This window comes from Anolis sagrei, chromosome 2, assembly GCF_037176765.1.
Source record: "Anolis sagrei isolate rAnoSag1 chromosome 2, rAnoSag1.mat, whole genome shotgun sequence".
NCBI lineage: Eukaryota > Metazoa > Chordata > Lepidosauria > Squamata > Dactyloidae > Anolis > Anolis sagrei.
In genome coordinates, this window is record NC_090022.1 from 185,468,669 (window position 1) to 185,484,101 (window position 15,433).

The 15,433-nt window shown below is 40.5% G+C and overlaps 1 protein-coding gene across 13 annotated transcripts in view; it reads right to left on the bottom strand.

Annotated features, from left to right (window-relative positions):
• Window positions 1-15,433, bottom strand: part of R3HDM2 (R3H domain containing 2) — a 173,504-nt gene that overhangs the window by 3,891 nt on the left and 154,180 nt on the right. For all 13 annotated transcript variants that reach the window (XM_060762996.2, XM_060763001.2, XM_060763008.2 and 10 more), the window contains 5 exons: window positions 14,046-14,146; window positions 5,736-5,905; window positions 5,489-5,636; window positions 4,253-4,353; window positions 2,723-2,807 (listed from right to left, as the gene is read on the bottom strand). In XM_060762996.2, coding sequence (XP_060618979.2) covers window positions 2,723-2,807; window positions 4,253-4,353; window positions 5,489-5,636; window positions 5,736-5,905; window positions 14,046-14,146 — 605 coding nt within the window. The remainder of the gene's footprint in view (window positions 1-2,722; window positions 2,808-4,252; window positions 4,354-5,488; window positions 5,637-5,735; window positions 5,906-14,045; window positions 14,147-15,433) is intronic.

A 15,433-nucleotide genomic window follows, 5' to 3' on the forward strand; every position in this document is an offset into this window, starting at 1 on the left:
CTCAGCAGAAAAGAATGTTCCCCTCCAGTCAGCTCTGAATATGCTGCCAGCCATTTTTCACAGGTTCCTGTGCTCAGGGAATAGTGCACCACAGCCAACCAAAGCTCCATCTTGGCAGTCATTCCAATTGTACGTCTCTAGCAAGGAGCAGCATGGCAGTTCTAGTTTCCAGTTAGTGGCAGTGCGGGTCCTGGCAGGCGGGATTCTTTGCTAATATTAAACAGGCACGTAACAAATATAGCAGGCCCACCCCGGGCAATTTTCCATTGGAGGGAGGAGGGAAGAGAGGTTTGATACTTTAAAGACTCTTAAAGGAACATAGGGACGTCACTGTGCAGTTTGTTTACAACAGCATTTTCATCACTCCTTCATTTCTGGCAGGTGGAGTTTCCTCACCAATTTAACTCAGTCCATCTAAATCTAATTTGCAAGCTTCGGCACATCTCAGTTTACTAACAATAGCACAGAGAGAGAGAGAGAGAGAAAGATTGGCCAACCCAGCTCAGTACTGTCTGCTGTCTGTCCATATAAAACTGGGGAATGGACATTGTGTCCTGGAAGTGGAACAGATTCCTACTCAGTTTTTGATATAACTATTTTCTAGGCCGACATTGACAAGGACATTGGCAGCAGCTATCACTTTTCCAAGAATGTACAAGACTACTTCTCCCAACCTGGTGCCCTAGAGACTTTATTTGACCTTAACTCCCAGAATTCTTCACCATGGGAGTTGATGTCCAAGACATTAAGAGCACACCCGGTCACATATGACTTCTTTGTTCTTTCTATTGTATGCAATCTACACACAACCCATATTTTATCAAATTGAGAAAAAAATTAAAAGGGACTGAAACAGAATGCAGTTGTCTGTGCTATCTGACCATGCTTCAGAGTGACTGACCAGGCTGGATGGTGCAGATGACATTTGTTGGCCTAAAACGGCCCGGAAATTTCAATTGGCCCAACGGGCGGCGGCCAGGTTGTTAACTGGGGCTCCTTACAGGGAGTGGTCAACCCTCCTGTTTAAGGAGCTCCATTGGCTGCCGTTCATTTTCCGGTCCCAATTCGAGGTGCAGGTTCTTACCTACAAAGCCCTAAACAGTTTTGGACCTGCCTACCTGCATGACCACATTTCTGTGTACGAACCCACGCAATCTCTTCGATAATCTGGAGAGGCCCTGCTCGCGCTCCCACCTCCATCGCAGGCGCGATTGGTGGGGACGAGAGAGAGGGCCTTCTCGGTGGTGGCCCCCCGACTCTGAAACTCACTCCCCAAGGACATCAGGCATGCCCCAACTTTGGCAATATTTAGGAGGAGCCTGAAAACATGGTTGTTCCAGTGTGCCTTCCCAGAATAAGGAAACTCCCAGCAATATGTCCCTAATTGCACTTTATTAGTGATCTAGGACTGTCTGTACTCCCCATTCTTTTCCAAAATTCTATCCTAGTTGTATTTCACCTGGTCTTGCTCAGCATTTTTTTTTTAATTTTAATTATTACATTTGGCCCAGCCATAATTTTAAATGTTATTGTGTTATTGTTGATGTTTACTGCCTATTTTTGTTTATGAGTTTTATATTATTGCTTTGCATTACTGTTGTTATTTTTGCTGATGTATTGTGGGCTCGGCCTCATGTAAGCCACACCGAGTCCTTTGGGGAGATGGTAGCAGGGTACAAATAAAGTACTACTACTATTATTATTATTATTATTATTATTATTAAAGGTTGGGAGGAAATACAAGAGATACATCTGAAGATGCTCAAAAGATGGCTGCTTTCTTTTTGTAGAAAAGCCTAAATGTGTTCCAGTCTATGTACACTCTTAAGGCCTTAAATCAGGCTGAAACATATGTCAGGATTTTCTACCAAGAACCATCTTTTGAACATCTTGAGACATGTCTTTTGTTTTTCTTTGGACTCCATTGGCTGTTCCCCAGTTGTTGCTTCAAAAGATCTGGCAGACAGAAGATTTCACACTTCTGTCCTGTAGGAGGGTGCTGGTAAAATAATTGTTAACAGCTGTAAAGAAAGGTGGCCTACCTGCTCCAAATCATTAGACATCCTTTTCCTAGGGAGTGTAAAAAAAATGAAACCCAAGGAAACAATACTAATGATCAGGGGGATTATGGGATGCTAAAATGACCTGCCAAATGGCATTTCACTGAGCAAAATGTCTGACAGAAGTCAGTATTAGTAGGAAAAGGGATTAGAGCTCTGGGACTGTGCCTTTTAAAACCTAATAAATGGTACCCTACTTTCTCCAAGCCTTATTATATATGAAAAGTGCACTGTGAAGAATGAGTCTATTTTGCTGCCGATGCATTCCAAGCTATCATTTTGCTTGGCCTTAGAAGGCTTGGTTTTTGTTCCCTTAGAAGAGGTGGCTGGACGATGTGAAGCAACTGATCTTCAAAATCAAAGCATGGGGGTCTTAGCCTTTTTGGAATTAAAAAAAAAAAACACAGACGTACCTAACCAGTGGTTCCCCACCTTAATTTTCCAGGTACATTTAGTCAACATCTCCCCCATTCATACATTAGAAAGAGCAGAAAATCTCAGAATGTGGGGATATTGGCAGCAACAACTTCTTATCCTCAAGCACCCTTCCAATTTCTAACCCAGATAAAGTATTTACAGTGAAACAAGGCAAAGCAGACATATACAGAGACAGTGTGCGTATATTAATAAAGTGCCAGAGGGATTGGGGGCTTGATACTTGCCTACATCGCTTGTTCCAAGGTCCGTGGATGCTGACTTCAGAGTCTGTTTCTTGCTTCGATTGCCATGCTTTAACCCCGTTTGTCCCTGCAACAGAAGAGCAAGGGAGTGATGGCACACAAAATGCCCATGCTTGCATACAGGGAATTCCTGGAGTGCAAATCTGACCAGCACAGAGGCCTGGAAGATGGAATGGCTGGTCATTTAAATTCTTTTAGACCCCTTCCACACCGCTGAATTAAATCCCACATTATCAGCTTTGTACTGGAATATATGGCCAGTTCAAAGCTCTTCCAGGCAGGCCCTATATCCCAGGATCGATTTCCAGGTTTTCTGTTTATCCCAGATTACCTGACAGTGCGGACTCATATAATCCACTTTAAAGCAGAAAACTTTAAAGGATATAGGGTCTATCTGGAAGGGACCTCAGATAATCCAGTTCAAAGCAGTTATTGTGGGATTTTCTGCCTTGATAATCTGGGTTATATAGTGGTGTGAAAGGGCCCTCAGAGAGGACAAGAGAGCCACAGGCAACCTAAAGAAACACCTTGCTGGAGGTCAGCTGATGAGATTGGTCAAGTGGTTGTAGAAATAGAGAGGAGTAGAACAGTACAATAACCTGGGAAACTCGTTAAGAAGAGGAAAAAGGCATAGAAATGCAAATAAGGCTTAACAAATACAAGATTGATTGTCATTCAGTGTTACAGTCAAAGGGAATGAAGTGACTAACATTAAGCAACTTTAACGCCAAATAATGCTCAGTATTTTTTTTTACAGTACATTTAAGCATGCAGATCAAATCAAGTTTATAATATTTGTAATTCTAGAATTATTACTTGGGATTTAAAGATGAAAAGATAAGACTGACTTTCAGAGTTCTACCTTCAGAAGCCAAGAAAAAGTTTTAAATAAACACCACAAAATAAAATTAGGCTAACGAGGAATGGGATTTCTGCATTCTAGTCCACTGCAATGCACCCAGTTTTTTCTGCAACAACTGCACTATTCCCTAGATTGACTGATCAAGATAAGAACTATGTTTAAAATATTTTGCCGTATAATGGGGTTGGGTGATAAGGGATTACACGATTGCATTGCTGCTCATAGAACATCTCCCATGATGACCATCTCCCCAAATTGTTAGCATTTACTCGCCATTTTGCTATATTTTGAGGCATTTTCCACCCCTGGTCCCATTTTTAGGCATGTGCACACCTAAACATAAATAAAGAAATAGGTCAAAAGATGGCTTGAAAAGGCAGCAGGCAGAACAGGAGGGAGGATTATCTGCAAATATGGTAAAACGGCCAGCAGCAACCTGCTCCAAAGGCATGTGGGTGCCATCAACTGTTGAAAGAATAAAGCCCAAATATCTGGAGGCTACAGATCCCCCATGGGAGCAAAATGGCCCTTGAATCCCAAACAGTTGCCAACCTTGATTATAAGGGAAGAAGTGCCTTTCAGACTCGGCCTGACTATGAGAGAGGTGATGACATTCCCTTCACCAGTGACTGACCTGTGCCCATTCTCACCTGGTGTGCTGTATAGGTGGACTGGTTGTGCAACAGAGATGGGGGGCAAATGGAGAGATTGTACTGCAGTGGCTGGCCCAGCAGAGAATAGCGCCCATCTCCTAGAAGAAAAACAGAACCAAATAGCATTCAAAGTCATTGGCAATACCTGGGTAGGAGGAGAGGGGCGGGGGGGAGGGGAGAAATATTGATAGACACAGGTGGGAGATAAGTGTGGAATTGTCAGTGTTAAGAAAATTAAGAGAACAACATTATGTTTGTATTTTGAAATGGTGACTGAACACAATCTACCTGTGTTTACAATAAAGAACATTATTTTTTTAAGTGTTGTTTGGAGAAGGGCCCATTTAGAGGGCTCTTGAAGGGCTTGGGTGATCATTTTACACCTTATCTTTATTCCTTGGAGTCTACGCTTGGGCACAATCTTGGCGGCCATTGTGGATTGAATTAATCGGTGATCTGTCCAGGAGTCATCAGTACTTGTCATGGCTCTTGTGAGAAGTATATCATGGTGGTTTCTAGCATGTATAATTATATAGTGTAACAAGTGCAATGCTTTCCTTTGGTATATCAAATAGGATGGTATCCAGCTGACAGTAGAATTTTTTCTTGTTGTCTTCATCAACATTTAATGTTGGTGCATAGGTACCAATTATGTTAGTTGGGTTTTGGCAAGATTAATTTTGGAGGAATGAGAGTTGATCATCAATGACAATGGGTGCTTCAGACAGATGCTTCACCAAGTTGTTTCAGGCATCAAAGCCGACTCCGTTTATTTGTCATTCTTGTTCAGGCAGTCCCTTCCAAAAGAAGGTGTAGCCTCATTTTTTTTCTTCCTTCAGCTGTCCCTCTCCTGCTCTTTGGGTCTCTTGGAGTGCTGCTATATCTATGTTAAAATGCCACAGAAATGTTCAAATGACTGCAAAGCAGTCCTATGTGAACATTTGAATTACATCCATCTCAAGCCTCCCTAATTTAGAAGGTTATGCTGCTCACTCTAAGACATATCGTAGGCCTTATGCATGTTGAAGGGCAGTCTTTAAGCCCATGTTGCACACATTTCTTAAGAAACAAAGTTTGCTTCTGAGCAATCATGGGGCTTATTTTAATAACAATGTAAATAGCCGCTTTAGGTGAAGAAAGCATAATAATAATAATAATAATAATAATAATAATCATAATCATAATCATAATTGCTCTTCGGCTACAATAAAACTTCCCCAGCATCCTTCTTACCTTGAGCTGGGCCCACAGGTCGAGGAAACTGTGTAAGCACTGGAAGGGGGCTGAGACCTGTGCAGACACTGTTGAGGTTAGTGACGGGTGACGGCGTAGGGGACTGTGTGGGGGATGTGATTGGGCTACTCATTTGGGTGCTATTGGCCTGGAAATAGACAGGAATAAAAGGTTATAGGCTATAGTCAATGGCATCCACCATCCTTTCCTCCACCTCTTTCAACAGATTCTTCCCCATCTTCTCTACCTGAGCACTGGTATCTGGGTTGTAGATGTCTCCAGGCTTCTGACCTCGCTGGTCCAAGCTGTAGTACTTGCAGTGGTTCCATTGCACCATTGAAGGGTTCTGGGGAGGTTGGGGGCCATTGGGCACATTGAGTTGCATTACCACAACACCAGGCCCTGTGGGAGACACCCCTGCACAGAAGACACCACAGAAAAAATGGACATCATATGGTTATGGATACATGTGAAATGTCAGTCCCTCTCTCTTCCCATTTTGACTCTCTGACCATCCACTTCCCAACTCCCCCATGGAAGTCACAGTGCTTCATAAGGATCATAGCTATACTATTATTGATATAATTCCATACATGTTCCTTTCAAAAACAGAGTAATAAAAGTAAAGGAAAATATATCCTGCTGCTCCGAAGAGATCACAATATATGTATCAAAAATGCAAGAGGGAAGTAAGGTTAAGTAAGTCAAATATTTTCCAGGGCAACTTTCCAAGTTATTTCCAAGACTATGAAGTTGAAGATTTAATAACAGAGGACCATATGCATATCAGTACATCAGAATTTTGTTTCATTTTAACAGTTTTTATTATGGGACTGAGTGCATTGTGTCTGCTTGACACTACAGGAAACAAAACGGAGCAAAATATTTTATGTGCTTGTATTGGGTTCTGGAGGATGGGCTGCTTCTCAAATTGGAAAATGAAAGAAGTCTCTTATAGTTCAGGAGTACCTTTACAATTCAGTATATTGTTGCTAGATGTATGTATGTATGTGTGTGTGTGTGTATAAAAGAAATATTCAAATTGTATTTATATTCTGCACAAACTGTACTTTTAACATACCAAACACTATCCTTTTATAACACACATTTTACACATACACATACACACACACATGCATATTTTATGTTCCTAAAATAATAAAGTGACTTTCAAGCAGTAAAGGGTGGCAATATTCCATTTTCTAACATTTCTGACAACTTCTGGATTTGGGGAAAACTTTTTTTCTAAATTCCCAGAAATTGTATTTTGACAACAGCTTACACTTAATCATCAAAACCAAAATGTTTCACCACACAACATAGAAATAAAAAAGTATTAATTGCAACCACAATTACCCTAACTTATATCAAATAGGTGATATTAGAAAAAGTAAGGTTGGGGCTCAACTTTCAGTGAAATACTTAGAAGTCCTTCTATTCCCATTACAGTCATTTCTCTTCAACTAGACTGATTTGGTTTTTTTTAAAGTCTCCAAAAAGAATGAAGACTTCACAAATAGGATGTACTTCTGCCCCTTGGTTTGATGGAAGTGGGAACAAATGCCTTACTGAAATGCTAGAACAGCTTGTTTCATTCTCCTGAAAGAAAAGAAAATACTAGACATTGAAATGTCAGCTGTAATGTCAAAAACGGTGGAGCCAGTCTGTTAAGTGAAAAATGTGTGGTGTTTGGCTTGAATGACAAGTAAATAGGTTATGACACTTCTCTTGATTAACCAAAGATTGTAAAGAGACAGCTATTAATGATAAGTGTGAAAGTGAGAAAAAAGATGAGATATACAAGTAAAAGCATTTTGAATTTGCAAATAAGAAAAGAAGCAAGAGAGAATAATCTTAAAGATACAACAGGGAGAAGCAACAATAACTGACACTGTGAATATTCAAAAGGAGTCTCACTGATAGTATTCTACATATAAAAAGAGCACATTTTCTTGGCAAAGTTAGAAGACTATGCAGATAAACAGAATTTACTTGTGATTTCCAACTCACACATATAGATGCCGATTGCCCCTGTAACATTAAAAGATATATTTGAAGCTATTTATTTCAAGCATTTGTACCCCACCCTTCTCAACCCCCAGAGGGGGGACTCAGGGCTATCAGGAAGATTAAGACTGGCAAACCACCTGGGTCAGATGGTCTGCTGTTTATTATAAACATTTTAAGAAAGAGCAGTTATGATCTTTATAGAATACACTAAATTCAATTCTTCATTCGAGGAGGTTTTAAGAGACATGGAAGTAGGCAAATAAAGTTCTGAATCCAAAAGAGAGTCAAGATTTGACAAAAGTAAAGTACTATACCACTATTTCATTAATAAATAGGGATTATAATTTTATAACAACATTGAAAGAAAGCCTGAAGATATTTTTATAAATCTTTATCCATATAAAAAAATTAACCAAAAAAATCTATGCGACAATACCAGATGTATTTTTGATATTTTGAAATACTTACAATGAAATAATAAGAGACAGGTAGTACTTATATTTTTAGATGTGGAGAAAGCAGTTGATAATTGGAACTTTTTTAATTTAGAGTCTTAGAAAATATGAGTTTTACTGACAAATTCATAACTTGGCTGAAGACAAGTTACGACAGACGGAAGGCAGAAATATTAGTTAATGGAGACAAGGATGACTGCTCATGCCTCTTGTTTATTCTAGTTTTGGAGGCTTTAAAAGAAGATACAAGAGAAGATGAAAGAACCAAAGGTTGAAAAAATTAAGAAAGAAACATTTCAATTAAGAGTATTCACGGATGATCTCGTGATTGTATTGGAAAACCCTTTGGAGAGTACAGGAAGTTCCCATGTCATGGACAAAATCGATTCTTAAGGTATATTCTTAAGCTGAATTTGTACGTAAGTCTGAACAGTTACATTTTTAAAGTGTAATTCCAACCATGTATCTTTGGATAGAATAGGGAAGGGTGAACACCCCATGGTGTTTGCTTCTCTATCTCTTTTAAAAATATTTTTATTGAGTACATAGTAACACAATTAACAACTGTTTTATGCATACATTCTAGATACTGAAAATATTCCTATGTTATCTATTCACCTTCTTTACAAAGTTAATTCTTGTCATTCCTCCTCCGGCAGCAAGAGCACTGGGGAGGAACCCTGCAGATACACCGTGGCGGAGTGGGGGCCTGAGCGGGTCCCTCCCCCTTTGCCTTCTTGCGGTGTTTTCCCCTACTGGGGCTTGCCATTGCTCCCTCTGCTTGAGAGACTTTGGAGTGCCTTGCACCCTTCCCTTGCTTGGGTAGGGAGAAGGGTGTGCTGCTCTGCGACCATGGCAGAGAGGAGAGTACCACTTGGAGACAAGCCTCCCAGTTCTTCCATGTTTGGGGAGTAATGATGCACAAGTGCACAAGTGACCATAACATGTTCTTCCCCCAGGCTCAATACACATTGGTTATGATCGTCAGTCTTAGACAGTTTCTCCCCACAAGAACATTTTTAAGACATGGTATCACACATACTAGCCTGTAATAGCTACACAGAGTCCAAACAAAGTAGAAAGGTCCCTAGATACGTACTGAGTCAAATTACACAAGAGAAGTAAGCTATAGAATAGTCATTTAATAGTCACAAGTCCAAAGATTTTGATTTCAAAGAGAGAAAGAATTCCAAAGCTACTGCTTTCATGGACAAAAGGAATTGAGATTACAGACCCTCCCTCTGGCTATGTACCCTGGCGAGGGCAGGCAGGGCTGCAGCCATACAGTTTGACAAGTTCTCACCTCCTAGCAAGCTTACCACAAGACTTTGCCCTAACTGCCATCTGTCACAGTGCTTAAGTTGTTTCTCTTTCCTACCCTCCTAGAAGCAGAAGAAGTTTCTCATGAGAACAGGCAAAAAAGCCATGTTCACAGAATGTTTGCATTGAGCAGGATTGGGCTTTGTCAAGAGGCACATCAGAAGAGATGCACAAGGATTTGGTTGTTTGTTTGTTTGTTTACCACACTTTTATCTCGCCCTTTTCAGCCTGAAGGCGACTCAGGGCGGTGTACAGACTGGTAACAATTAGATGCCAAACACACATAAATAGATAGTTTAAAAGAGGTTAAATCACATAATAAAATTCATATAAAAAGTAATTTAAAACTATAAAAATCAATGACTTCTGGGTTTAAATCCATGTCGGTTTTAATTGGCAGTGTTTGGGTGGTATCATGTCTGTGCTTCCTGTAAAAGTACCTGGGATCAAGCAAAGATATTTGATTTGTAATTAAATGTATTAGTGAGATGTTTACAGTTTATATGCATCAGAGAAAGAGGATGAGATTAGCAGATGCAAAGACAACAACAGTCATACAAAATAAGATGTAATAGCAACTAATTTGGATGCCTGAAATATCAAAGTGGACACCCTTACAAAGTTTGTATGGGAAGGAATTTGATCCTAACTGGTAGGAAGACAAGTAAGACAAAGGAAAACTGCCCAACTTTAGGCACAAATGTCTGCAGAGGTTTTCATTTCCAGGATAGGAAATGCAATCAGCTGCTGTGTAACAAAGCCAAAGGGCCAGATTGTAGGTACTCATGTAAAAGCCACAGCTACAAAATGAGTAGAAATGAAACCATATGTTGTGAATCAAGCCACAGTGGCAGTAGCAGAAGGTGTATGGCTAGCTCCCTGCTATTTCCCTAGCATGAGCACACTTGTCCATTTACAAGAATAGAGAGTTACAATGGCCCCTGAGAGTACTTCCTGTGACATGAGCAGCCCCTATGAAAGTGTTTTCCTGTCCCCGACATTCAGAAAAACACAACATCAAGGAGGCGTGAACATGGCCATATGACAGGAACATGTTTGAGTCAAGCCACCTGCTCACACTTCTTTCTCTCAACATCAGTTACTAGCTCCCTGGGAAAGCAAGGACTTCAAGCCAGGATACTGATGCCTGTGAAAAATAGATGGCAGTGGTAGTCTGCTCATTCAGAACACTTCTGCACACAATCTCAAAGGAACTGTAGGCTTTATGCACGTAGAATCCAGTCTACACAATGCCTATAAATGACAAAGACTTCTTTCCACTGTTCCCAAGAGGTTCCTTCAGAAATAACATAAAGCAAGACTCAAAAGGCAAGGCCAAAAGACCCAATTCAGGAATAGAGCAGCTTTCTGCAAGCTATCATGAACCTATGCAATACCCACTCCCACCTCTACACACACAAACACGATTTGTAATATGCCACTGTCACCAGGAGGTGGTGCCACAAATCCAGCTGGCATGGTTTTGGAGTGGAGGGAATCCCATTCTGAGGCTGATTAGTTTCCACAAGGAAAATTCAAGGCTGGAGAATCTGCCCACTGAGAAATCTCATATTTTTATGTGCTTTCTACCCATTGAGCAGGATCTTAAAATTACAGTAAGTCACTTCTGTCTTTTCCCTTTAACCTGTCTCTTTCCTTTTCATGGATGCCTGTCACATCTTTTCTACTCATTCTTATTCTCTCTTAGATGCATTGGAACCCACTTCATATTCACATCTGGGCTTCAATGCATCTGAGAGAGTAGACAAATGAGCCTGGGCCACGATTTTGTAGTTTTGCGATGGTATGAACCTCGGAAATGTCCTCAACAAGGCTAAGACAATATGGCAGTGTACTACACAGAAGGTTAACAAAGTCTACCCATTTTTGGCTAGGGAAATTCCCCCTATAAGGTTCCATTAAGAGTCACTATGGCACTGTTTTTACTGGGTTGTTGTAGGTTCTTTTGGGCTATATGGCCATGTTCTAGAGGCATTCTCTCCTGACGTTTCGCCTGCATCCTCAGGCGAAACGTCAGGAGAGAATGCCTCTAGACCATGGCCATATAGCCCGAAAAAACCTACAAAAAAACCCTACAATAACTCAGTGATTCCGGTCATGAAAACCTTCGACAATACATTGTTTTCACTGTTTGAAATAGGTACCAACAAAAACAAAGCCAGTGACCAGACAAATTTATTCCTTCAGAAAGTATCAAACATTGGTCTGGGCTTGAATAAGAGCTGGTGACTTGTAATTTCCATGGTTTATAAACCTGGGGCTGACCTAGAAAAAAAATAGCAATAGCCTTGCACAAAAAAATTACGACCACTGCTGCTACTACAGCTATATTTGTTTATTTGTTTCCCCAGTCTGTTTACTAAAGTTTTTTAAAATACAACTAAAACATGTAAATCAATCAACATTAAATATATATATATAAACTATCATTAAAAAAATAAAAACAACTTAAAGCACTTTCATTAAAGAAAAGAGGAAATGTTGGGGGAGAAAAAAAGCAGAGCATATGAAAGGAGTGGCTCTCAAAGCCTTGCTGAAACAAAAAGGTCTCATCTGCTTACTAAAAGATCACCAGGAAGGCAGCTTCAGAGTTGGGCCTTACATAGTACTCTCCCACTTCAATATAGCTGAGAGGAAATCTGAGCAATGAATGCAGTTGGACAGCACTCCGGTCACAGAAACAGAAACACAAGGAGGAGAGGGAGACCAAATTAATGTGCATACAACCCAGAATTGACTATCCCTATGTCGCATCACTAGCCCTCTCCTTTTACAAAATAAAACCCAAGGTGTGTGGCACAGAATGGGTTTGGTACTGTTAGGTTTATTACCCTTTCTCTTAGGTTCCTTGGTCCAAGAATGGGGGTGATGATGTCAGACAAAAAAGAAAGAGAGAGAAGCAGAATATCTTGAACTTAACTCATTCCAAATCTTCTTAGACAGGCAGACAAATGTCAGTGTTCTGGAATAAGCAAAGACCGCCAGCAGTGAAGTGATGATTCTCTACCTTCAACTTCACTGGACTGGTCACATGGTCCAAATGCCCAATCACCATATCCCAAAAGCAGGTACTTTAGTCTCAGCTCAAGAATGGGAAATGGAATGGACAACAAAAGAGATTTAAAGATGGGCTTAAAACTAAACTTTAAAAATGTGGAATAAACACTGAGAACTGAGAAGCCCTGGGACTTCAGCGTTGTAACTCGAGGTCAACTCTTACCAACAGTGCTATGGATTTTGAGGGGACATGAATAGAGGACAAAAGGGAGAAACGTGATGAGAGGAAGGCATATCAAGTAAACCCTTGTTGTGACCATTTGCCAACTGGAAATGTGTGTCTTTAATGTGAAAGACCATGTGGATCCAGAATAGGTCTCCACAGTCACTTATGGACCCACCACCAAGACTCTGCCCTTGGATAACTCGGCCACGAGTTATTGTCTACAGCAGGTGTCTTCAAACTTTTTAAACAGAAGACCAGGTCACAGTCCCTCAAACTGTTGGAGGGCTGGATTATAATTTGAAAAAAACATGAATGAATTCCTATGCACACTGAACATATCTTATTTGTAGTGCAAAAAAAAACACTTAAAAACAATACAATAATTAAAATGAAGAATACTTTTAACAAATATAAACTTATTGGTATTGGTATTTCAATGGGAAGTGTGGGCCTGCGTTTGGCTGTTGAGATAGGATTATTGTTGTTGTTATGTGCCTTCAAGTCGTTTCAGACTTAGGTTGACCCTGAGCGAGGGCCAGGTAAATGACCTTGGAGGGCTGTTTCCGGCCCGCGGGCCTTAGTTTGAGGACCCCTGGTCTATAGTAATAGTAAACCTCCTCTTCATAGCACAGTCTTACCACCAGTGGCTATCCCAAGTGTGTGTGTGTGTGTGTGTGTGTGTGTGGGGGGGGGGTCAGAAAACGAAGCAGATGATTGCATCAGGGCTTGTATGGGAGGCTGACACCACTTACTGAAGCATTTATACTTACTTGGTTGCTTTTAAAGTATTTTTACTGGCTCAGACTTTACATGGTTAAGGATTTTTCTTTAAATACATTAACCTTTTTCTACAACAAAATGGCTCGTATTTTCAAGTAACAATAGGCATCACGCAGCAGAAATAGATTCCATTTTGTTCCCGCAATCATGTTGGTAGTACGATTTAAGTGGAAACAAAATTATAGCCTGCATATGCTCAGACTATTTTTTTTCATCATGGTTATCAAATCTGTTAAAGCAATTCAAAAACAAAATCTATCAGGCTCCAGAAATAATTTAAAGTGTGCAACAGTTGTCAGGGTGTGCAGGAGAGAGGTGAAACAGTGCACTTTATAACTGAAGTAATGCATGCAGGAGAGAAAGGATTAGTATCAAATTGGGATTAGATTACTATGTGTAGAGATAATGTTTCTCTATTCTTTAACTACAATCACATTTTAATGGTCAAAAATGGCAACCAAGCTTTCATGCAATCATACCAAGCAGCACAAAGCAGAAATATTTTGATTTAAGGGTTTTCTGAAGGTGGAACAACCAGATTGTAACAATGGGATTGACGACAATGGGATTGACGACTACAAATTCTGCCCAAAAAATAGCACTTGATTTCATGATTCCCTCAAGTCTTTGTTGACTGATGGGCAGAGCTGACAACTCTGGCTTCAGTACTCTCTAAAGGAGTCAGTAAAATTGGCCAACTCAATGTGAGCAGCTTGTTGTGCATATGCTGTAAAGTAACTTGCCTTACCTGAATACTGCTGCTGCATCTGTGGTGGGCTGCAAGGAGATGGGGACTGAGGCATCTGATACTGCTCTGTCCCAGGAGGCTGCAGAAAGCCTACTGAAGGGCTGGAAAGTCAAAAGGGAGAGTTGGTGAGGCAGCAGAATGGAGATGGCAGTTTTGCTCCTCCTAAGAGGCAGCCACTCCCAAACTCAATGGCATTGGACAACTGCCAGCATCATTCCTCCATTTAATGATTGCTGATTAATTACTATAATTACTGAGAATCTTACTCTGATTATTGTTCCGTTAAGGAACAATGGCTTGGATCCAAACTATTTGATGGATTGCATCTCCCACTACAGACCAACCCGGACACTGCGGTCATTGGAGGAGCCCTTCTCTTGGTCCCACCTGTCCCAGGCACGGCTGGTGGGAATGAGAGAAAGGGCCTTTTCTGTGGCCACTCCCCACCTTTGAACTGCCTTCCTAAGAAATTGAAGATGGCCCTCTCCCTCCCTGCCTTCAAAAACAGCTGAAGACGTCCCATTGCTCACTGCCATGTGAGGAGTAGGAGGAGGAATAGATGGTAATAGTACATTTATATTTCTGATTAATAGCTGCCATCCATATCCATGCCCTGTTCGCTCCACCAGCTCAACAGATGTCTTGAGCAATGATCAATCTATTTGCCTCCAAAGAACTGGGAAATTGACACATAATTTTGATGTTCTGCTTCATGTCTGATATAACAAGTTGCATTTTTTCATTTAATTTTAGTTGTCAAGTCATAATTTGATTTTATATGTTGGGTTGTCAATTTTTGTTATTATGACTGTATTGTTTTATATTCCGGCATTGAATTTCTGCCTTTTATGTTTGGAATCCGCCCTGAGCCCTTCCAGGGAGATAAAGTGGAATACAAATACAGTTTTATTATTCTATTACTTGTCCAGTGCTGTAGACAGTTGCCATTATGGTCAACACACAAAGGAGCATCCATTTCATCTTGTTGTTCTGTACCCACAAGTCTTTCAGACTTACAGTAATCTAAAGGAAACCATATCACAGGGTTTTCCTAGCAAGATTTATTCAGGGGGCATTTTGCCTTTGTCTCGGAGTGTAATCAGTGGGTTTGCATGGTTAAGTGAGGATTTGAGCCCTTTCCTTCAGAGTAGTAGTCTAATGATCTAATCACCACACTATACTGGCTCTATCCTGCTCTTCTATTTGACTATATAAGGCTGGTGTTTATACTTGGACCTATATGGACACATGGATTGAAGAAAGCAAGCATCTCTTGGATAGGAAGAAATGAAGACATCTCCCAAAGCACCAATGTAAACTAATCAAAAGTCTGGTCTCCCACTTCTCTCTGATAATTTTTTGAGTGTTTCAAAGTAGCCCACATTTCC